Source organism: Amphiura filiformis, chromosome 17 (genome assembly GCF_039555335.1).
Source record: "Amphiura filiformis chromosome 17, Afil_fr2py, whole genome shotgun sequence".
Classification (NCBI taxonomy): Eukaryota; Metazoa; Echinodermata; class Ophiuroidea; order Amphilepidida; family Amphiuridae; genus Amphiura; species Amphiura filiformis.
In genome coordinates this window covers 12323104-12347246 of record NC_092644.1, presented here as the reverse complement: position 1 = coordinate 12347246, position 24143 = coordinate 12323104, and the positions used below count along the sequence as shown (strand labels likewise).

Genomic DNA, 24143 nt, shown 5'->3' with positions numbered 1-24143 from the left:
ACTAGGCTTGAGGTGCTGTGACAAAATCTGAAATACTGGAATAAATCCTGGGATTATAAATCAGAACTATATTTTGTTTAAACTCAAGTTTGGTCGGTGCCTTTAGGCATTTGCACCGCAACCGTGCTGACAAACCACACCTGTACACATGACATATGTATATGCTCTGTGGGACTAGTTTAACATGCATGATTCGATACTTCGGCCAGCAACTACTTCATTATCGAACTCGAAGTGAAACAAAGTACAGGGCTGACATTGGACACAGGTTCTGTCATAAAACATATTGTTGTTGACCATGGTGCCTCAACTCATTGCATCAACAATCAGGTATCATTCATTGTATCAGGCAGCTATGTGTCTATACTGCTTCACTTGAGGCAGCTGTTTCACGTATGCATCTTTGAGGCTTTGTTAAGTCTGTGCATGCTTACGCCAGCGCTTTGAGTAAACACTAGCTATTTGAAGCTGCCCCCAATGAAATGCGCATTAACGTCACTGCCACATCAGGGTGAAAAATGGTATAGTAAGCTTTTGTTAATATTTTTGTGTAAAATAGAGGATGTAATCATTTTTTTGCACCCCATATAGGTGTCAATTAAGTTCACTACATATCAATCAAGTGGATAATGTATTCATTTTGTTAAACAGTATCTTATGTTTTATGATTTATTTCAGCAATCAAAAAATCAGAACACCAGAACTGAAGCAAGAAGAGAAGATGATGTAAATAGTTTGAAGAGAGTAAACAGTACTGACCATAGCAAATCACCAAAGAGAATGAAAGCCGATCAAACTATAAATACTAGTATAAGACATGACATACCAAAGAAAGATAGTGCACAATATGGGAGCATCAATAATGATGGCAGCAGTAAACATGATAAATCTGCCAAAAATGAAGCTAGTAAGCAACAGACGCAACAGGAAAAAGTATGTAAAGACGATGCAGGCCCAAAATGTGAAAAAGATATGGGTAGTGCAAAACGGGAACCAGTGCCCAAAGATGGGACAGGTAGAAAACATGCTATGAAAGACAAATCTGCCAAAGATGGAGCTAGTACCCAACAGGGAAAAGCATGTAAACTAGATGCAAGCTCAACATGTGAAAAAGCTATTAAAGATACGGGTAGTGCTAAGCATGAACCAGTTCACAAAGATGGGTCTGGTAGAAAACATGCTACAGAAGACAGATCTGCTAAAGATGGAACTAGTACCCAACAGGGAAAAGCATGTAAACTTGATGCAAGTTCAGCATATGAAAAAGCTATTAAAGATGCGGGTAGTGCTAAGCATGAACCAGTTCATAAAGATGGGCCTGGGAGAAAACATTCAACAGAAGATGAAATAAGTGATAAAAATGATGAGAAATCAACCAAAGATGGAGTAAGGTGGGATAATAACATCAAACTTGTAAGATGTAGTGTTGTGTTAAAGAGATTGAGTTCTTCAGATATTCAAGAATACATGAAGAATAGTACAGCCGGCTTGTCTCAAGAAATTGAACAAGAATCGTCAAAGAAAGATTCTGGTGATAAATCTAGTGGATCAGAATCTAGCAAAGAATGCCCAAGTGTGACAGTTGAAAGAAGAAAACAAGCACCAGGTGTTGGTCCAAAATGTATGACGAAAATGAAAGCCAAGACGAAGAAGAAGAGGTTGTCATCTTCTTCTGATAGCAGTACTGACAGCGAAGATTTACCTCTGAGTTTGCATTCTAAGAGAACTGCGAAGGATAAAAGAGGAGTTAGGAGGAAGCGTGCAAGTACTGAAGGAAGTCCGCTCAAAATCAAGCAGGTAGAACTAAGTCATAAAAAAACTTTGAGTAGCGCAACTACAACTGAAGAAAAGGAAAAGTGCAAAACAGTCGGGCGTAAAGAGAGAAGGAGCACATCAATTGATAAATCAGACAATATTACTAGTACATCAGATGTGAAACAGAGAGTGAGTGAAACGGGTGATAAAAAGAGAAGGACATTAAGTACTGGAAGCAGCACCGCCAATGTCAAAAGTGAGGCAGATGAAACGGATCACAAGAACAGATCTCCCTCTGTGAGTAGCAATCCAGATATTGGACATAGCACTACACATACAGTTAATGTCAACTCCAATAAAACAGCTCCTATAGAAAAGTCACAATCTGCGAGTCGCAGAGACTCAGTAGCAAATGTTGATATTGCAGACATATTTTTCAGGGAATCAGATGCTTTGAGAGCTAAAAAGAGTTCTGGTAAAGCTAAAGCTAAAGTGAGTAAAGATGGAAAGACGGTTGATAACAGTAAATCAAAGTTAGCAGTGAAAGACAATACAGCACTATGAATCGATAAGGCTAGATAGAAATGGGCTAGTGCAGTTGAAACCCATATACACCCTCTATGGAATGAAGGACATGGTCTTAATCTTCCACACAGGGAGTGGGAATTTCAAATGGGGTTACCTGAATGGATGACTCCATTTGAAATCTACACCCCCTGTGTGGGAGATTAAGATCATATCTTCCAGGTGACTTCAACTGGAATAGCCCAATATATGCATTAAATTAACTTAGACACAAGGCGTTAATTACACAAACCAAAACCCCTATTTGATTGTGCAATAATTATTTTTTCCAGGCCAATTTTTTTTTGGGGGTTGGTTTAAGGGATTGGATAGCAACGTTTGCACAGTATTTTTTTTGTGGGACATGAGAGCACATCAGATGCATCAAATTGCATTCTAAATATTTTAGGTCTCTTTGGGAAAAAATGTTTGTCTTCAATACGAAAGGTCAAAATTTTGATGATGGACTGCTTTTCCTCCCAGCTATACGCTGCAAGTATATATCCAGGCCCGTAGCCAGAATTTTATGTGGGGGTGCTGATTTTGAAAAAGTGGATTTTTTTCCAGGGGGGGGGGCAATTCTGTGAAAAGTGGACTTTATTCCCCAAATTTAGACCTTTTTTGACCAAAAAAAGCTTTAAAAATTTAATTTGTGTACTTCGCTTCGCTGCAAATTCTTACATTGTTGGAGTTTTGTATATTTTTGCTAATTGGAGGGGGGGGGGTGGAGATTTGCTCCCCTGGCTACGTGTCATTAGATTCATTTTGCTTTATTGGGGCTGTTAAATATCAATTTTTAATAATTTAATAAAATTATTTGATATTAGAAGGACATTCCTCGAATTCAGAATGCAATTTGGTGCATCTGATGTGCTTTCAGGTCCCACAAAAAATACCATGCAAACGTTGCTGTTCAATCCCTTAAATGGGGTTCAAAATTTCTTATTGGGGTTGAATTAGCAAACCAACTCATTTGGGGAAGGTTCAGCCCCTCCCTCCTCAAAAAGACCACTTGGGCTACCTGAGTATTTCATACTTTGTGCAAGGAATAACTTTCAAGATAACAAAATAATGTGTACATTATGTTTGTGCAAACATTCAATGCCTGTAGCTGTCAGTAACTGTGTTGTGTACCATGCTGAAGCAGGGTAGACTGCATTGGGTACAGGTTTAAATTATTTTGTTGAAAACAGATTTGTTATTAAGAATTATCAGAAAAGAAACATGTTTTTACATTTTACATTAAGGGAAGGGTTATGGATGTTTGGACAGTATTTATTGTGGGACATTAGAGCACATCAGACATATCGAATTGCATTCTGAATACGAAGAATGGCCTTCTGATATCAAATAATTTTGATTTTTGAAATTAGCAATGTAATACACATTTTATGGCAAATCATTAAAATTGATATTTTTGATATTTAACAGTACTCAAGTAAACTTTATAAATCTGATGATTTATACTTAAAGTGTATGTAAATTAGGTCTTTTTGGGAAAAAATCCATATCTTCAATATGAAAGGTCAAAATTTTCAATTGATCGTCGGCTTTTCCTCCCAGCTACATACACTTTAAGACTATATCATTACATTTATAAAATTTACTTGAGGACTGTTATATCTCCAAATGTGAAAAATATCAATTTTAATAATTTGTCATAAAATTTGTATTATATCGTGAATTTCATAAAATTATTTGATATCAGAAAGACATTCTTCGTATTCAGAATGTAATTCGATAGGTCTGATGTGCTCTCATGTCCCACAAAAAATGCTGTCGAAACGCTCAAAACGCTCATTCCAGTTCCCTTAAAGCCAAACTTGTTTTCATTTTGTACATCAACATAAATTTGTGAATGTCATTTGTATTTAATTTTAGCTTGAAAACAGCCACAGATGGGGTGATGTGAACCTTTTAAAACCACAGTAATCATGCAGTGCCCAACATTGTGAGGCTTATCTTGAAAAATTGCCAAAATTGATTAGATTTTTTACAAGTTCAGGTTTCTTTTTTTGCTTGAAACCTGTTCTCTCATGATATCTTAAAAACATTTTGTTTTCAAATAAGCAACTTGTGTCGTAAGTTTTGTTTAATGCATACTTCTTGTAGCTTTGTAGGGGTGCACACAGATACAACTGGGCAAGGAACCATTGCCACTATATGTCACCTCTTCTTGAGGTTTCACCCAGGCTTCACTGTACAGTAATTAATGCAAAACAGGACTCACATTTTTATTTTCAGGTCTTTTTCTGAGTAAACTTTAGTCAAAACATGGTTTTAGACTTTCAACATTGTTACACACAATGAATTGTTTTGTAAATTTGAAATACAAACTGGGCATTTCCTTGATTTTAAATTTAAATTAAAACTATTTTTGATTTTGAAATTTAAATTAAAACTATTTTTGTTTAAGAAAAGTTGAAAAAAAGAAAAGGGGGAAAAAAATTGGTGAACTTTAGAGCTGTTTTAGCAGATTTCATAGAGCCTGGAAAAGGGGCATTTGTTGTTTTGAAAACAATATCTTTGTTTCTTGTATCTTAATATACATGTTCCTACATATATTTATGTTAAATAATGTATACCAGCAGTGGCGGTACCAGTGGGACTGGGGGGGGGGAATGCCCACAGTCAAAACTCTTGCCCCAAGCAAAAACCCAAAATTACAAACATTTCAACTTTTTGCGTCAAAATTTGTTGATTTTTGCTCACTCTGGAAATTCTCTTTACCCGTTATGCCCCCAATTTCTTCGCTGGTGCCCACTGTATACCAGTATGTAGAAGTGCATAGACGAGGTGACACCAGTGTTGATAATCAGAGGTAGGGAACTGGTCTATTCAAGCATGCATTGCATGTATCCTTACACTTGGAAAAATAATCACAATTTCAAAACTGAACAATATTGGGGTAAATTTGTTTTTGTAATAGATGCACAATCTAATCCTGCACATTATGACACCACATTGAATCCAATGTGACCTCAAGAAGTAAAGTTACAAGCAGTTGACTAGACCAAGGTCCAGCAATTTTTATGTAAAATTCAATTTCATTCACAATTGTTCATAATTCTTTTTACAATTCTCCCCTTTCTGTCACCATGGGTAAAAAATAGTCTACTGTTAACCCAATTTTTTTTCACCAACACCCTTCCGTCTACCGACGGCCTTACACTGGTGAGATTTACTGTCATACTTGAACTTGTTTCGGTATTACAGGTAAATTTGAATACAGTTGGATATTCCAGTAGAAATATATACACTTCATAAAGGAGAACTTGACCTAAATCTTACACACAGGGAGTCAAATCGGGTTACTTGAATTGCTGATTTCTTTTGAAATTTACACCCTCTGTGTGGGAGATTAAGATTATGTCTTGCATAGGGATGTGGATGGATTTCATATCATTATGGGCTGTACAATAATTCGCCAGTGAAGTGGTTACGTAACTCCCTGGTAACTGGATCATGCACCTTTTGGAATTGATAGTACATGTCATGACTTTGTGTTGCGATCATTTCGATCGTGGTGCAGAACTCAAAAGCGTGATCCTGTTGGCATAGTGATAATCCGATTACACATAACACTTCAAATTATGAGCCCTGGGGAGGGTAAAATTGGGGGAGGGGGGCAAGAATTTTGTGGCCAGCCTAAGGGGGGAAGCAAAATGTTTGGCAAGCCGTGAGCAATTTTTGGCACACATTCATGAGGCACCTTTTTAATAAATTACTCTAAAAAGGCTTAGGAAAACAGTACAGAAATGCTTAAATTTTCCTGCTCACTGTGGAAGGGGGGGGGGGGGGCAAGATTTTTGTTTTGCTTTTTGGCAGGCCAAGAGGGGGGGGGGGGCATTTTATGGCAATGCATTCTGAAATTTTAGTTCATAATTATTGCACAACCCCTAACATCAACTGAACATCTGAAATACAGTGTAACTCTCAGATGCCACAAACATTCATTGCAAATTTTTTTGTATTTTTGATACATACAATCAAAACTCTATAATTTGGCTGCAACTCAAGATTATGGTGCCAATTTTGCATTGATCAGAAAATTACCCAGTATCAAAGCTATTAATGTTATTGTCTAGTTCGGTTCATGGTATTGTGTTTGAATTATGGTAACGTGATATTCTGTGGGCTTGATTAGTTTTATTTGGTCTAATCAGTTTAATTACATTTGATTACATATTGAGACTACAATAATTATTAGAAATTAATGAGTTTTGATTTATAAGAATTTAAATAATATCTATTTTTTGTACAAGGTGCAATTGATATGAAGCTTTGCTTTGAATATTAAATACTTCAAACTAACATGAATCAATACTACCTACCTAGTGCTTATTGGTTAATATATTTTAAACTTAAGATATAACATTTGAGTATGTGAACGCACCCCCACCAATGCACATGAATATGCACATGATACAGGCGCCGGTTCGCTATCTCTAAGGACCGCTATCTCTAAGGTTTGCTATCTCTAAGGTTCGCTATCACTAATTACAAAAAAGGTCCACTAGAGCGAGGTTCGACATAACTAATTTGAAATAAGGTTCAGTATTTCTAAGGTTCGATATCACTAATTTTAAATAAGGTTCGCTATCACTAATTTTAAATAAGGCCCACTATCACTAATTTATTGAAGGTTCGCTATATTTAAGGTTCGCTATCACTAATTTGAAATAAGGCCCGCAATTTTTAATTTTAACAAACCTGGTATCCCTAAGGTTCGTTATCTCTAATTTGAAATAAGGCCCGCTATCTCTAAGGTTCGCTATATGTAAGATTCGCTATCTCTAAGGTTCGATATCACTCATTTTAAATCAGGCCCGTTATCTCTAATTTTAAATAAGGTTCGCTATCTCTAATTTTAAATGAGGTCCACTAACTCTAATATTAAAAAAGGCTCGCTATCTCTAATTTAAAATAAAGCCCACTATATGCCTATCTAATTTAAATTAGAGATAGTGAACCTTATTGAAAATTAGAGATAGCGGGCCTTACTTTAGATTAGAGATAGCGAACCTTATTTAAAATTAGAGATAGTGGGCCTTATTTGAAATTAGTGATAACGAACCTTAGGTATAGCGAACCTTAATCAAAATTAGTGATAGCGAACTTTAGAGATAGCAAACCTTAATTAATTAGTGATAGCAAACCTTAATTAAAATTAGTGATAGTGAACCTTGGGTATAGCGAACCTTAATTGCAATTAGTGATAGCGAACCTTGGAGAGAGCGAACCTTCAATAAATTAGTGATAGCGGGCCTTATTCAAAATTAGTGATAACAAACCTTATTTAAAATTAGTGATAGCGAGCCTTATTTCATTAGTGATATCGAACCTTAAAACTAGCGAACCCTTTTTTAGGTATAGCGAACCATCTTTTCTATTGGAGATAGCGGGATTCTCATCTCCATAGACTTTACACATTAGTGATAGCGAACCTTAGAGATATCTAACCTTAAAGATAGCGGTCCTTAGCGATAGAGGGATGTTGCGCATTATACTCACACTGGTGCAAGTACACTCCGGGGAAAGATGTGTACAAATAATATTATTTGGTTTGCGGCTCAAAACCATAACATTCAAAGGTTCGCTTCCCCTAAAGGCATATGTGACACGATCTGGTCCATGAGGGCCAAAGGCGGCAAATTTGAAACTGAGATACAAATATGGAGTAAAAAAACAATAAAATACATAAGAAAATATACATCAAAAAGCTTCAGAACTTTAGAACCAAGTATGATAGGCCTTTGGTGTTTTCAGTAAATGTATGTATGTATAATAAATTATACAGTTCTTCAATTTTTAAAAATGCCTCCTTTAGCCCCCATGGACCAGATCATGTCACATATAAAATGTTCAAGATTTCCTATGTTATTATTTGAATAGTTTTTTAGGGCCACATAAAAAATGAAATTAAGGCTACATGCTCTTTTTGGTTGAAATTTTTGGCGGGAAATCCCGCCAAAACATTATAGTAATCTTTTCCCACAACTAAATATCAGTCAGAAAATTAATTAATGATGCATCTAGTAGCTTAGATCATAACTTTCATTATACTGAGTTGCAATTATCCCAGATAATTCTTGATTTGTTGTGTGACCCTTAGGAGTATCCGTAGGTAGAACACTAAGCGATATGGCCAGGTGCATGCTTGTTCGCGGTCTACAGGTGTAACTATATAGGTTGTTGTATATTCTAAAATTTTCCTGGTGTGTTAACTGTGATTACATCTAGACACCAGTTTATTTTTTATTTGAACGGGACCCTAATTTAATGAGAAAAACGCCAAAAAAGAGAGGCCCCCGGCAAGTGCACACAACTGCGTACAATGACATTATTGTAGCCCAAATCTGGAATTTTCCTATGCAAATACATTTACTTTGGGCGTTGGTGCATGCCGCACTTTCATGATTGGGTGCGATAATTTAACGTGAATTCAACGAACGAGGTTGACTATCGATTATATCGCGTCTACCAGAGAGCATGATAGGTTTGACAATGTGTGACAAGCAAGCACGATGACTGAACTGCGCCTATATTTTCATTCAGATCGAGTATAATCAGCCTACTTGTTTCATTGAACAAATCTCCATCTATTGAAATAATTTGATTTCCATCAAGGTGCAACTGATTAAGGTTAATCAACCCTTTGAACAACCCTATTGGTAAAATTGTAAACTTGTTTTCATTCAGATCGAGTATAATCAGCCTACTTGTTTCATTGAACAAATCTCCATCTAATGAAATAATTTGATTTCCACCAAGGTGCAACTGATTAAGGTTAATCAACCCTTTGAACAACCCTATTGGTAAAATTGTCAACTTGTTTTCATCCAGATCGAGTATAATCAGCCTACTTGTTTCATTGAACAAATCTCCATCTAATGAAATAATTTGATTTCCACCAAGGTGCAACTGATTAAGGTTAATCAACCCTTAGAACAACCCTTTTGGTAAAATTGTCAACTTGTTTTCATTCAGATCGAGTATAATCAGCCTACTTGTCTCATTGAACAAATCTCCATCTAATGAAATAATTTGATTTTCATTGAGATATAAGTATACAAGGTTAATCAACCCTTTGAACAAACCTTTTGGTACAGTTGTCAACTTGTTTGTATGTAGTGAGAGTAAAGTCAGCTTCTTAGTTTCATTGAACAAATCCCCATCCAATGAGATTATATGATTTCTACGGAGGTACAACTTATCAAGGTTAATCAACCCTTTCTGATCGATATAGGCATTACTAGTCACTTGCACTATATTCTGTTCTGACAGGTCTAACGTCATGATATCATTTGGATAAATAATCAGAGCTGTGTGGCTGGACTGAGAGTCGTGACACGTAAAGTCTACGTATCTATTCCCAAGAAAAGCATCACAGCTAGTTGGAAACTCAAACGAACAAATAAAATTAAAGAAAGAAGAACAGGTAATAGTATGATTGAATTCTTTTGCGGGACATTTGTTTATATCAGGTAAACCGGAAAGAGCCTGGTATTGTTCACCATCTCCTTCTAAGCACAAAAAGGCAGAGATTGGTTTATTGGTATATTACTAATAAGGACATTGCCAGTACCTTGCAGGTATAGTATGAGGAAATTGTGGGATAGGCTTTTACGACGGGAATTCATCGTAAAAGAGCCGTTCAATGAAGACTGCCCCTTGTCTACAGAGAACTAGCAGATCTCGCCTATCTGCTAATATAAAGGTTTTGGTGGCTCTGAAAACCGTTTGCTGAAGACTGCCCCTTGTCTACAGAAACAAGCAGATCAGTCTTCATTGAACGGCTCTTTTCAGAGCCACCAAAACTTACAAAATCAGCAGATAGGCGAGATCTGCTAGTTTCTGTTGACAAGGGGCAGTCTTCAGCAAACGGCTCTTTTCAGAGTCATCAGTAGACAAGGGGCGGTCTACATGTCTCATTCTTAGGTACTTTGTCCTGAAGAAGTCAGAGCTACTCCTGACGAAAGCTTGACAGTTCTAAACTTGTCCGACGGCGAACCCGCTAAAACCTACTAATTGTATAGTATGAGGTTTGCGTGTGCAAATACAATGTAACAGGATTCATTCTTTGCAATACCAACATATCTATTTTGACAATTCAAAAGATCTCCTTGCTTGTCCACGTACATAAAGGTATCTGTGGGCATTCCTTGAGGTATACGTAACAAAGCACATGTTCCTCTGATGCTGTTATTTGCAAACTGCAAGAGTTCAATGGATCTCCACTGAACCTGACTTCTTCGTTTATTTGTTTTTTATCCTTGGTGAGAGAGCATATAAAGCTGTCAGCAGTATTCCATAGAGGAACTACTTCCAAAGTCGCAATAACATGAAACACCAGATTTAAGAAAAAAAGGGAAAACAGTATGGGAGTAGTATTGATTCGGAATATGCTAAAATTTGACATTTTGAAGGTGTCTTCGTGGGGTATATAACTAAATAAGGGAAAACAGTACGGGAGTAGTATTGATTCGGAATATGCTACAATTTGACATTTTGAAGGTGTCTTCGTGGGGTATATAACTATAAAACTAGTAATCTAGTACAAATACCCCTCATAAAGCATGTCGTACAACTTGGTGTACACAAATCAGGATAGTACCAAAAGCACTATACGTAACAATTTCTCTCAACTAGTTAGCCTACTATTTGAAATATAGTAATAATACCAGCAATGAGTTTAATCAGAGAAGATGCTCATCTTCTCTGGTTTAATATAATAATAATACATGTAGCAGCAATAACATTCAATTATTAACATAATAATAATAATAAATAATAATAATAATAATAAATAATAATAATAATAATAATAATAATAATAATGATGATAATGATAATGATGATAATAATAATAATAACACTAATAATAATAATAAATATAGCCAAAACTCAACTTCAAGCCATTACCAAATATAACTACAGACTGGATATTACAATTGGAGAAGATAAATAAATGTTTATTTTAAATTTTGATTACATTATGATAGAAAATACAATTACATGCATATAAGTTCAAATTAAATTCTATACAAGTATAATTAAACCTAATTTCATAAAATGAGCAAGTGAAATTCTATACAAAAAAAAATTAAAGTTTAGATTGCCGATTTAAAATTAAATTACATGCATACAAAGTTTAAGTTGAATTGCACATTAAACGAAAAAGAAAATAAAAAAGAAAAGAAAATAAAGAAAGAAAGTCATCTCCTTTACAAAGATCTTTATTATCTATTTCATTATTGACATCTTCGAGTTCAAACATCCTGTCTTAAAATTGTCGGCATATTAAGGGTACATGCCCATGAGTTTCATTCAGGGGCGTGTTTGTAAAACGGCACAGCGCATTAGTAAAAAGAATAAAAAATACTAAAATTTTCACCGGGGTTCGAACCACTGCCAATTTCATTGAATGCTAAAGATGCCTATGCTGTGCCACGGTGACTGTGGTTAACATTCGGCGATTTTCAAAGATATACATATCAACACGTTTCTAGTGTATTGAAAATCATTTTGATTTTGATTTTGGTAGGAATACGGTCATAGAAAGACATATGACTCTACTTGTCTGTTTGTTTTTCATTTAATACAAATTAATTTTGATGAATTGAACTGGTACAACTCTTAGCACTCGTGATAAACGACGATTAATTTAGTAATAATAAAATGAAAACGCTGGGTCATTCACAACGTCATTTGTAATTTATGTCAAAACCTGGGGAGGACCACACACATCCGTGCTGCATGTATACGTGCTCAATCGATACTCAATGATCCAGACAATAGCGTTTGAATATAGGCCTACCGCCCTGCTTGACACATCTTGTCACTTGCGGGAAGATATACTATAGGCCTACCCTAATAGCTTACAATAGATACCCCACCGTAAATAGCTCTGTTCGTTATCTCGCTGTGCTAGTTTATTCACGCAGCGTACGGACTTTTGAACCATATTTTGTTCAAAAATGATAGGAAGGACTGTTTTCAGCTAAAATGTTGGTTATCAGCAGATGCTTAATGATACCGGGAAGTGTTGCAGAAAGGTAAGCGTACTCTTTATTTATTCAAAATATGTATATCAATAAATTTAAATTTGAAATCCAAAAAGTAAATGTCAGGTCAAAATTCTCACCTTAGAATTATTGTGAAATAAAAACCAACCAAATTTAGGCTCCGCAAACAACGTCCAATTATTCCCATTGGTGTTTGCTACACGTGCATATAATTAATTATGATTTGGGGCTAATTTGAGAAGAGTTAATGCCTCGAGTTTCAAAATACACCGAGTGATGTTTTTTGATCAAAAACATCGACAATTCAAGACTCTGTAAAAACAAATCAAGAATTTTCTGTGATAATTGCAACTAAGTGCAATGAAAGTTATGATCTAAGCTACCAGATGCATCATTAATTTCCTGACTATGATATTTAGTTGTGGGAAAAGATTATTTTAATGTTTTGGCGGGATTATTTCCCGCCAAAAATTTCAACCAAAAAGTGCATGTAGCCTTAAGCGGATTAAGATACCGCGTAAGATGTACCATGGTTTTATATCATGATAAAGCAATCGTCATAATGAGTCCCTGATTGACAGGCAAGTTGCAGAAATTAAAGGCCCTTTCAGTGATTTCACAGGAACATTTAAAAAAATGGAAATTTGTCAGAGTTGCTTAGAAATAAAGAATAAGTCTACAGAATTTCATTAAACCACTTTTCCCCTGAGTACATCGACAAATTAGTCAAAAAACAGAAGTTTTAGAAAGGTTTTCTACTTCAACTCAGATCGACTCGAGAAAATCGAGATTTTCGTACAGTGCGCCACCAATCGACTGGAAAAACTTCCTAGTCCAGTGTTTTTAACACGGGGGAAGTAGAGTCTAAATTGATTTAAAACAGACGCTTAATTTTCGTAGTAGAAAACAAAATGAGCAATTAAACGTCACCGAGGCAAACTAACGGTCAATTCAAATATGAAAAACAGTTAAAATTGTGTATTTTGTTTAAAATAGTAGCTACTGATGAACAATACGCAACGCGTGTTGGTATGGTGGAGAGTGAGCTTCTTTCGATCTCGTCGGACTTTTTGTACTGTCAGTATCAAAAGTCCAGATTCATGTAAATGCTTTATTTTGTTTAAAATACACGGCTTTCGACCGAACCACTAGCAGGCTATGTTAGCACATCTATGCCAATTACAAAGGTACCAAAATCTGAATTTTGATGATTTTTACGATCGTCCGGATGAGCAAATCACTGAATGGGCCTTTAAGAAGAAAAAAAAGAGAATCATGAACATATAAATGTCAATCATTAATGCAGAATCGGATAGCATTTTTTCCCGTAAATAAATATGAGTAATGTAGTATTTTCCTCAGATGGTGAGCGCCGTGCAGTCTCTAAATTCAGACTCAGTACATTTCCGTTGTCAACATGGTCAACCGTGTGGGAATATTTTGAAATTCTAAAACGCTTAAAATATCACAAACAATTAATACAAGCTAAAACCGTTGGGGTTCGATAACAATAGGTGCGGTGTTTACTACAAGTCAGTCATTACTTTAGCTTAAAATGAACAGAAAACTTTCCCGACTAATAATATTTGATATTAATTGGCAAAGAATATGGATGTAATTGTAATATTTCTCAATGCACAGTGCAATCGTAACATTTTGTTCGTAAATATCTTTGTATATGAAGATATGATATTAAAAATATGAATTTGAATTATTTGATAACCAAATTAAAATTCGACCGAAATCATATTAATAGGCTTTAACCAGTTTTGCAAACAAAATCACAGACCTACGTCGCAAGTAGAAAACAGTAGGCCTAGATCTCTTATTCGGTCTTTACAATTGAGAGCATAGGCCTACGTGCAATCGATCTTACTTGGTCTATAGCACTTTTTGTTGGTCACGGTACCATTGATTTAACCCACATCTACCCGGCGCTTTCGCGTAAGTCATTCATAACATCTGAGACTATTATACCTGAAAGCAATCGATCCGGTACGACCGTACGGGTGTGTTCTGGGACAATTGTGTGCTACTGTCTAGTCACCGTAGGCTACCATTGAACCCATGTCACACCCGGCGCTTTCGCGTAAGTGGCAGCTAGCACGGTGAAGTTGGCTCGAGATTAGAGATTAGAGATTAGACATTCGTTATTACAATGAATATTACACTTTCAACCGTTGTTATGCATCAATCAAGTGTACGGGAGTAATATCAGACATATTTTAGACATTCAAAATTTTTGGCCCAATTTTGGCCCAAAATTTGAATTTTTTGAACTTCGTTATTTTGGCCGAAATTGACCTAAATACAACTTTTATGTACCAATCGAGTTTTCTAGAGCATTTTGACAACATTTTTGGCCCTTCCAAAATTTTGGCCCAGAAATTTCAAAATGTTTCAACTTTCTTATCTAGGTGAATTTAGACCTAAAAACAACTTCAATGTACCGATCGAGTTTTCTGGAGCATTTTGACACCATTTTTGGTCCTTCAAAAATTTTGGCCCAGAAATTTCAAAATGTTTAAACTTTCTTATCTAGGTGAATTTAGACCTAAAAACAACTTCAATGTACCGATCGAGTATTCTAGAGCATTTTGACACCATTTTGGTCCTTCAAAATTTTGGCCCAGAAATTTCAAAATGTTTCAACTTTCTTATCTAGGTGAATTTAGACATAAAACAACTTTAATGTACCGATCGAGTATTCTAGAGCATTTTGACACCATTTTGGTCCTTCAAAAATTTTGGCCCAGAAATTTCAAAATGTTTAAACTTTCTTATCTAGGTGAATTTAGACCTAAAAACAACTTTAATGTACCAATCGAGTTTTCTAGAGCATTTTGACACCATTTTTGGTCCTTCAAAAAATTTGGCCCAGAAATTTCAAAATGTTTCAACTTTCTTAGCTAGGTGAATTTAGACCTAAAAACAACTTTAATGTACCGATCGAGTATTCCAGAGCATTTTGACACCATTTTTGGTCCTTCAAAAATTTTGGCCCAGAAATTTCAAAATGTTTCAACTTTCTTAGCTAGGTGAATTTAGACCTAAAAACAACTTTAATGTACCGATCGAGTATTCTAGAGCATTTTGACACCATTTTTGGTCCTTCAAAAATTTTGGCCCAGAAATTTCAAAATGTTTCAACTTTCTTATCTAGGTGAATTTAGACATAAAACAACTTTAATGTACCGATCGAGTATTCTAGAGCATTTTGACACCATTTTGGTCCTTCAAAAATTTTGGCCCAGAAATTTCAAAATGTTTAAACTTTCTTATCTAGGTGCATTTAGACCTAAAAACAACTTTAATGTACCAATCGAGTTTTCTAGAGCATTTTGACACCATTTTTGGTCCTTCAAAAAAGTTGGCCCAGAAATTTCAAAATGTTTCAACTTTCTTAGCTAGGTGAATTTAGACCTAAAAACAACTTTAATGTACCGATCGAGTATTCCAGAGCATTTTGACACCAATTTTGGTCCTTCAAAAATTTTGGCCCAGAAATTTCAAAATGTTTCAACTTTCTTATCTAGGTGAATTTAGACCTAAAAACAACTTTAATGTACCGATCGAGTATTCTAGAGCATTTTGATACCATTTTTGGTCCTTCAAAAATTTTGGCCCAGAAATTTCAAAATGTTTCAACTTTCTTATCTAGGTGAATTTAGACATAAAACAACTTTAATGTACCAATCGAGTTTTCTAGAGCATTTTGACACCATTTTTGGGCCTTCAAAAATTTTGGCCCAGAAATTTCAAAATGTTTCAACTTGCTTATTTAGATGTTAGACATAAAAACAACTTTAATGTACCGATCGAGTTTTCTAGAGCATTTTGACACCATTTATGGTCCTTCAAAAATTTTGGCCCAGAAATTTCAAAATGTTTAAACTTTCTTATCTAGGTGAATTTAGACATAAAACAACTTTAATGTACCGATCGAGTTTTCTAGAGCATTTTGACACCATTTTTGGTCCTTCAAAACTTTTGGCCCAGAAATTGCAAAATGTTTCAACTTGCTTATTTAGATGAATTTAGACATAAAACCACTCTTATGTACCTATCAAGTATTCTAGAGCATTTTGACACCATTTTGGTCCTTCAAAAATTTTGGCCCAGAAATTTCAAAATGTTTAAACTTTCTTATCTAGGTGCATTTAGACCTAAAAACAACTTTAATGTACCAATCGAGTTTTCTAGAGCATTTTGATACCATTTTTGGTCCTTCAAAAAGTTGGCCCAGAAATTTCAAAATGTTTCAACTTTCTTAGCTAGGTGAATTTAGACCTAAAAACAACTTTAATGTACCGATCGAGTATTCCAGAGCATTTTGACACCATTTTTGGTCCTTCAAAAATTTTGGCCCAGAAATTTCAAAATGTTTCAACTTTCTTATCTAGGTGAATTTAGACCTAAAAACAACTTTAATGTACCGATCGAGTATTCTAGAGCATTTTGATACCATTTTTGGTCCTTCAAAAATTTTGGCCCAGAAATTTCAAAATGTTTCAACTTTCTTATCTAGGTGAATTTGGACATAAAACAACTTTAATGTACCGATCGAGTATTCTAGAGCATTTTGACACCATTTTTGGTCCTTCAAAAATTTTGGCCCAGAAATTTCAAAATGTTTAAACTTTCTTATCTAGGTGAATTTAGACATAAAACAACTTTAATGTACCAATCGAGTTTTCTAGAGCATTTTGACACCATTTTTGGGCCTTCAAAAATTTTGGCCCAGAAATTTCAAAATGTTTCAACTTGCTTATTTAGATGTTAGACATAAAAACAACTTTAATGTACCGATCGAGTTTTCTAGAGCATTTTGACACCATTTATGGTCCTTCAAAAATTTTGGCCCAGAAATTTCAAAATGTTTAAACTTTCTTATCTAGGTGAATTTAGACATAAAACAACTTTAATGTACCGATCGAGTTTTCTAGAGCATTTTGACACCATTTTTGGTCCTTCAAAACTTTTGGCCCAGAAATTGCAAAATGTTTCAACTTGCTTATTTAGATGAATTTAGACATAAAACCACTCTTATGTACCTATCAAGTATTCTAGAGTATTTTGACACCATTTCTGGTCGTTCAAAAAATGTTTGACCCAAAAAATTTCATTTTTAGACATTTGAGATTAGAAATTAGACATTCGTTATTCCGCAGAATGTCGATCTAAAATCCACTTTTCTACACCGATCGCGTGTCATGGAGTCATTTGACATCATTTTTAGACATTCGACACCACTTTAGACATTCCAAAAATTTTGACCAAAAAAATCTCAATTTTTAGACATTCGTTATTTCGCAGAATTTTGATCTAAAAACCACTTTTCTACACAGATCACGAGTCCTGGAGTAATATGACACCATTTCTGACATCAAAATTTTTTTGACCCAAAATATTTAATTTTAGACATTCCTGATTAGAAATTAGACATTCGTTATTCTGCATAATTTCGATCTAAAATCCACTTTTCTACACCGATCACGTGTCATGGAGTCATTTGATATCATTTTTAGACATGCGACACCACTAGACATTCCAAAAATTTTGACCAAACAATCTCAATTTTTAGACATTCGTTATTTCGCAGAATTTTGATCTAAAAACCACTTTTCTACACAGATCACGTGTCCTGGAGTAATATGACACCATTTTTGACCTTCCCGAAAATTTTTGACCCAAAAAATTTCAATTTTTAGACATTCGTTATTTCGCAGAATTTCGATCTAAAAACCACTTTTCTACACAGATCACGTGTCACATGACACCATTTTTGACCTTCAAAAACATTTTTGACCAAAAAAATTGCATTTTTAGACATTCGAGATTAGAAATTAGACATTCGTGATGTCCGAAAATTGTCATATAAAAACCACTTTTCTACATCGATCAAGTGCCATGGAGTCATCTAACAACACTTTTTGACATCAAAAAATTTTTGACCCAAAAAATTGCATTTTTAGACATTCGAGATTAGAAATTAGACATTCGTTATACCGCAGAATTTCGATCTAAAAACCACTTTTCTACACAGATCACGTGTCCTTGAGTAATATGACACTAATTTTGACCTTCCCGAAAATGTTTGACCCAAAAATTGCATTTTTAGATTAGAAATTAGACATTCGTGATTTCCGAAAATTGTCATATAAAAACCACTTTTCTACATCGATCAAGTTCCATGGAGTCATCTGACACCACTTTTTGATATCAAAAAATTGTTGACCCAAAAAACATGCATTTTTAGACATTAGAAATTAGACATTCGTTATTCCGCAGAATTTTGATCTAAAATCCACTTTTCTACACCGATCACGTATCATGCAATCATTTGACATCATTTTTAGACATTCGACACCACTTTAGACATTCGAAAAATTTTGACCAACAAATTTCAATTTTTAGACATTCGTTATTTCGCAGAATTTCGATCTAAAAACCACTTTTCTACACAGATCACGTGTCCTGGAGTAATATGACACCATTTTTTACCTTCCCGAAAATATCTGACCCAAAAAATTTCATTTTTAGACATTCGAGATTTGAAATTAGACATTCGCGATTTCCGAAAATTGTCATATAAAAACCACTTTTTTACATCGATCAAGTGCCATGGAGTCATCTGACACCACTTTTTGACAATAAAAAATTTTTGGCCCAAAAACACACATTTTTAGACATTCGAGATTAGAAATTAAACATTCGTTATTCCGCAGAATTTTGATCACTTTTTGACATCAAAATATTTTTGACCCAAAAATTTGCATTTTTAGACATTCGAGATTAGAAATTAGACATTCGTTATTCCGCAGAATTTCAATCTAAAAACCACTTTTCTACACATATCACGTGTCCTTGAGTAATATGACACCATTTTTGACCTTCCCGAAAATTTTTGACCAAAAAAATTTCATTTTTAGACATTTGAGATTAGAAATTAGACATTCGTGATTTCCGAAAATTGTCATATAAAAAACACTTTTCTACATCGATCAAGTGCCATGGAGTCATCTGACACCACTTTTTGACATCAAAAATTGTTTGACCCAAAATATTTCATTTTAGACATTCCTGATTAGAAATTAGACATTCGTTATTCTGCAGAATTCCAAAAATGTTGACCAAAAAATCTCAATTTTTAGACATTCGTTATTTCGCAGAATTTTGATCTAAAAACCACTTTTCTACACAGATCACGTGTCCTGGAGTAATATGACAACATTTTTGACCTTCCCGAAAATTTTTGACCCAAAAAATTTCAATTTTTAGACATTCGTTATTTCGCAGAATTTCGATCTAAAAACCACTTTTCTACACAGATCACGTGTCCTGGAGTAATATGACACCATTTTTGACCTTCCCGAAAATGTTTGACCCAAAAAATTGAATTTTTAGACATTCGAGATTAGAAATTAGACATTCGTGATGTCCGAAAATTGTCATATAAAAAACACTTTTCTACATCGATCAAGTGCCATGGAGTCATCAGACACCACTTTTTGACATCAAAAAATTTTTGACCCAAAAAATTGCATTTAATAGACATTCGAGATTAGAAATTAGACATTCGTTATTCCGCAGAATTTCGATCTAAAATCGACTTTTCTACACCGATCACGTGTCATGGAGTCATTTGACATCATTTTTAGACATTCGACGCCACTTTAGAAATTCGAAAAATGTTGACCAAAAAATTGCATTTTTAGACATTCGAGATTAGAAATTAGACATTCGTGATTTCCGAAAATTGTCATTAAAAAAAACACTTTTCTACATCGATCAAGTGCCATGGAGTCATCTGACACCACTTTTTGACATCAAAAATTTTTGCCCCAAAAAACACATTTTTAGACATTCGAGATTAGAAATTAGACATTCGTTATTCCGCAGAATTTTGATCTAAAATCCACTTTTCTGCACCGATCACGTATCATGGAATCATTTGTCATCATTTTTAGACATTCGACACCACTTTAGACATTCGAAAAATTTTGACCAAAAAATTTCAATTTTTAGACATTCGTTATTTCGCAGAATTTCGATCTAAAAACCACTTTTCTACACAGATCACGTGTCCTGGAGTAATATGACACCATTTTTGACCTTCCCGAAAACATCTGACCCAAAAAATTGCATTTTTAGACATTCGTGATTTCCGAAAATTGTCATATAAAAACCACTTTTCTACATCGATCAAGTGCCATGGAGTCATCTAACAACACTTTTGACATCAAAAATTTTTGACCCAAAAATTACATTTTTAGACATTCGAGATTAGAAATTAGACATTCGTTATTCCGCAGAATTTCGATCTAAAAACCACTTTTCTACACAGATCACGTGTCCTTGAGTAATATGACACCATTTTTGACCTTCCCGAAAATTTTTGACCCAAAAAATTGCATTTTTAGACATTCGAGATTAGAAATTAGACATTCGTGATTTCCGAAAATTGTCATAAAAAACCCACTTTTCTACATCGATCAAGTGCCATGGAGTCATCTGACACCACTTTTTGACATCAAAATATGTTTGACCCAAAAATTTTTTTTTTTTTTTCCGTCTCACTAGTGGGCAAAGTTTTTTTTTTTCGTCTCACTAGTGGGCAAAGTTTTTTTTTTAAAAAACTTCCATGCCCCCCCTGGAAATCTAATGGTGCGCCCCTTATGAGTAGGCCCTAGGCCTAATATATACGCAGCTTTGATCCAACATTATCATGATATGCACAAGAGATACTACTTTTATCATACAGTCTAAACGCAGGACAACCGATTGTTATTGTTCTGCAAGGCTCACTCAGTCATTTAATAAGGCAATACAAACGATCGAATTTGGTATTCAAATGAACAAAATTTTGAGTTACACCTTTTCAGTGTAAATTTTTTTTCTCGGCCAAATGAAAAGCAATAATTTTCATTTTTTCAGTAAATGTCAGGAAAAACTATAATGCTTGATACTGTATTTTTTTTTCAAATCTTAGTGTTAAACTTAGTCGTGAAATTCAGTCATTTAGTGTAAGATTTTCGATTTTGATAGGCTTCAACTCTGCCCACGAGCCTTTTTTTGGATCAACCTTTTAGCTTTTCAAAGTAATATAGTTCGCTAAAGAAGGATTTTTCCCAACTTTGTAACGTACATCACCGTGAGCGATATATCATAGTTTTGTCAGAATTTCCGTTTTGATTCCATAATTTTTGACTACCAGCTGAGAAAATTTCAAATCCACACGTGAAATACTAGCATTGTGGATCGATATCTCTGGGTGCCCGGCCTGGATACAGTTTTGCCAGAACTTCAATATAGCAAAGAAATTACCTAGTGTTTCGGTATAGTGCCTTTTGTTTGTGTTTGTTTGAAATTGCTTAAACCCACCGAAAGTCATAATGAAGCAGCCAAAACAATACAAGGTTAAACACGGAAGTTTATAACAACCTATTATAATGACCTAAAGGAAAAATCATTTATGGTAACAATGAGCCTTGCATTGTAAGTCATGGTTAAAATGTGTTGAGTACCCACCCCACCCCATAGGCCTACATAATATTACATACCGGTACCTTATAATATTTATATAGCACGGCTATAGCTATACATTTAGAAAGTAGGTCCTATAGCGCTAAATTATGACAAATAGGCCTACACAAACCCGAACGCAAGTCTGAAGGGTGTAATGAAAATGCCAACCCGCGATGGGGGGGTCATTCAAAATTCACCTGGAGATAGGAGGGACAGAAAATTAAAATCCCTCTAATAACACGCGAATTTTTCTAGGTTTGGACAGTGGATTTTCCCATGGACCTCATCCTAGGTAAATAAATAAACAAACAAACAAACAGACAAAATGGTTTTCATAATCATGGAATCCATAGCCCCTATAAATTGAAATTGCAGGCTATCACGGGAGCAAATTTCCAAAATCCACCTCATTTACCAGAATTGGGGAATTGGGCTACCAAATCGCTGGTCAGGCAATCCTGGTTTTCAATGGAAAAGGGACCTGGGTTGACAACAATTGAAATATCGATTATTTATGCTGGTTGCTCTCGAGGTAAAGTACTAAGTTTGACATTTTCGTAGCATGAAGGGGAAAAGGGTAAAATAAAAACGGAAATTCTGACAAAACTATAATATATAGACCCACACGATGTGCTTTACAGAGGTGGGAAATATCTTTCTTTAGCAAACTATATTAGTTTGAGACGCTAAAAATGAATTCTGTAAAAAGCTCACGGGCGAACTAAAGGCCTATAAAAATCAAAAATATCACACTAAAAGACACAATTTGATGCTTAATTTTAACACCAGGATTTAAAAAAAATGTTCATCCAAGCACTATGTTTTTATTTGACATTACTGAAGAAAAAAAAAAATTTGCTTTATATTTGACCGAGAAAATAAATTTCATAGCAAAAGGTGTATCTCGGAATTGTGTTGATTTTAACATGTATCGATCGACTTTTAGCGCGACTAAGCAGAACAAAAGATCGGTTGTCCTGCGTTTAGACTGCATAGGCCTTGCTTTTATAAGCTTTGGCTTATTTTCTATTAATTTTTTTTACACACTGTTACAGTCCGTTTTTTTCCACCAAGTTACGGGGCTGTGCCCCGGGAGCTGTGCAATAATTATGAGCGGGGGCAAGATCCGGAGGGCACAATAACACAAATGACCATACAGGTATTTTCCCCCCAAAAGACCCCCCCCCCCCCTTTTTTGGATTTCGCAACTTCGAAAGACCCCCTATATTTGCCAAAATACAGCTCCAAAAGCCCCTTGATTTTGATCATTTCAGCTTTTTAATATTACCCCCCCGCACCACCTGGCTACGGGCCTGATACATTCGTTCATTTATATATTTATAACGCTAACAAAGTATATAGAATCTAACGCATATCGAATAAATTTGAGTGATATAAATCAAATTTCATGATATAAAACCAGCAATAAAATTAACATTTCAGTGAATCTACAAACCATACTCTAAACATCACAAATTATAATTCGATCAGATAAAGTGGCTCTAATCAGTTTTAGGAACGTATAGTTGTGATGAAGTCTCATATTCGCTCGAATCAAATGCTGAAAAAGGGGTCTTAACGGCCCTTCCACAGTGGGAGTGGCCCCGGCCGGAACCCCATCCCAATTCTACCCTTCCCAAGGGTTCATAATTATTGCACAGCCCCTAAGGGAAGGCAGTGTTTATTTTGCTTGTTGATTTGTGGAGATGGGCTATGCAATATTTATGTGTACACCCAACATGCCCAAGGTGGTGAATTCTCAAAATGGTATGCCAAAAATCGCTTGCCTCCCCTTGACCATGCCATAATATTTTTGCCAAAAATGCTTGCCCCCCCCTTATGCATCTTTCTTTTAACCCCAATAACAGCATGTTATTTGGCCAATAGGGAAAAAAGGTAAAAATTTTGTGCGCTTCCCACGCATAAATAGCAAAATTCATGTTAATCTGGGGCTAAAATAGTCTGAAATTGAATTTTTTCGCGTGCTGTGCGCAAAATGTCTAGTAACATTGGAACAAAATATGTTAGTCCCCTCTATTATACGGGGTATACGTAAACCAAAACTTGGCCACTGACTTGAGTGTACATGCCTTCCTCGGCACGTGAGTTCGCGGCCTCCAAATTTTGGCCATGCAATTTTTGTTTTTAGGGAGACTGTACATGTCTTCGAGCTTCCAAAAATAGCCTTTTGGGGACGATGTGTGCAAAATTGTTGAATATGACACCAGTTTTTGCCCATGATCCCCGGGGGGGCACTCCAACTTTGGA

General features: G+C 35.1%; 1 protein-coding gene across 2 annotated transcripts in view; it reads left to right on the top strand.

Annotated features, from left to right (window-relative positions):
- LOC140136940 (uncharacterized) overlaps positions 1–2972 on the top strand; it is a 32201-nt gene extending 29229 nt beyond the window's left edge. For both annotated transcript variants that reach the window (XM_072158592.1, XM_072158591.1), the window contains exon 21: positions 679–2972. In XM_072158592.1, coding sequence (XP_072014693.1) covers positions 679–2319 — 1641 coding nt within the window. In that variant the 3' untranslated portion in view covers positions 2320–2972. The remainder of the gene's footprint in view (positions 1–678) is intronic.
- The last annotated feature ends 21171 nt before the right edge of the window (positions 2973–24143 follow it).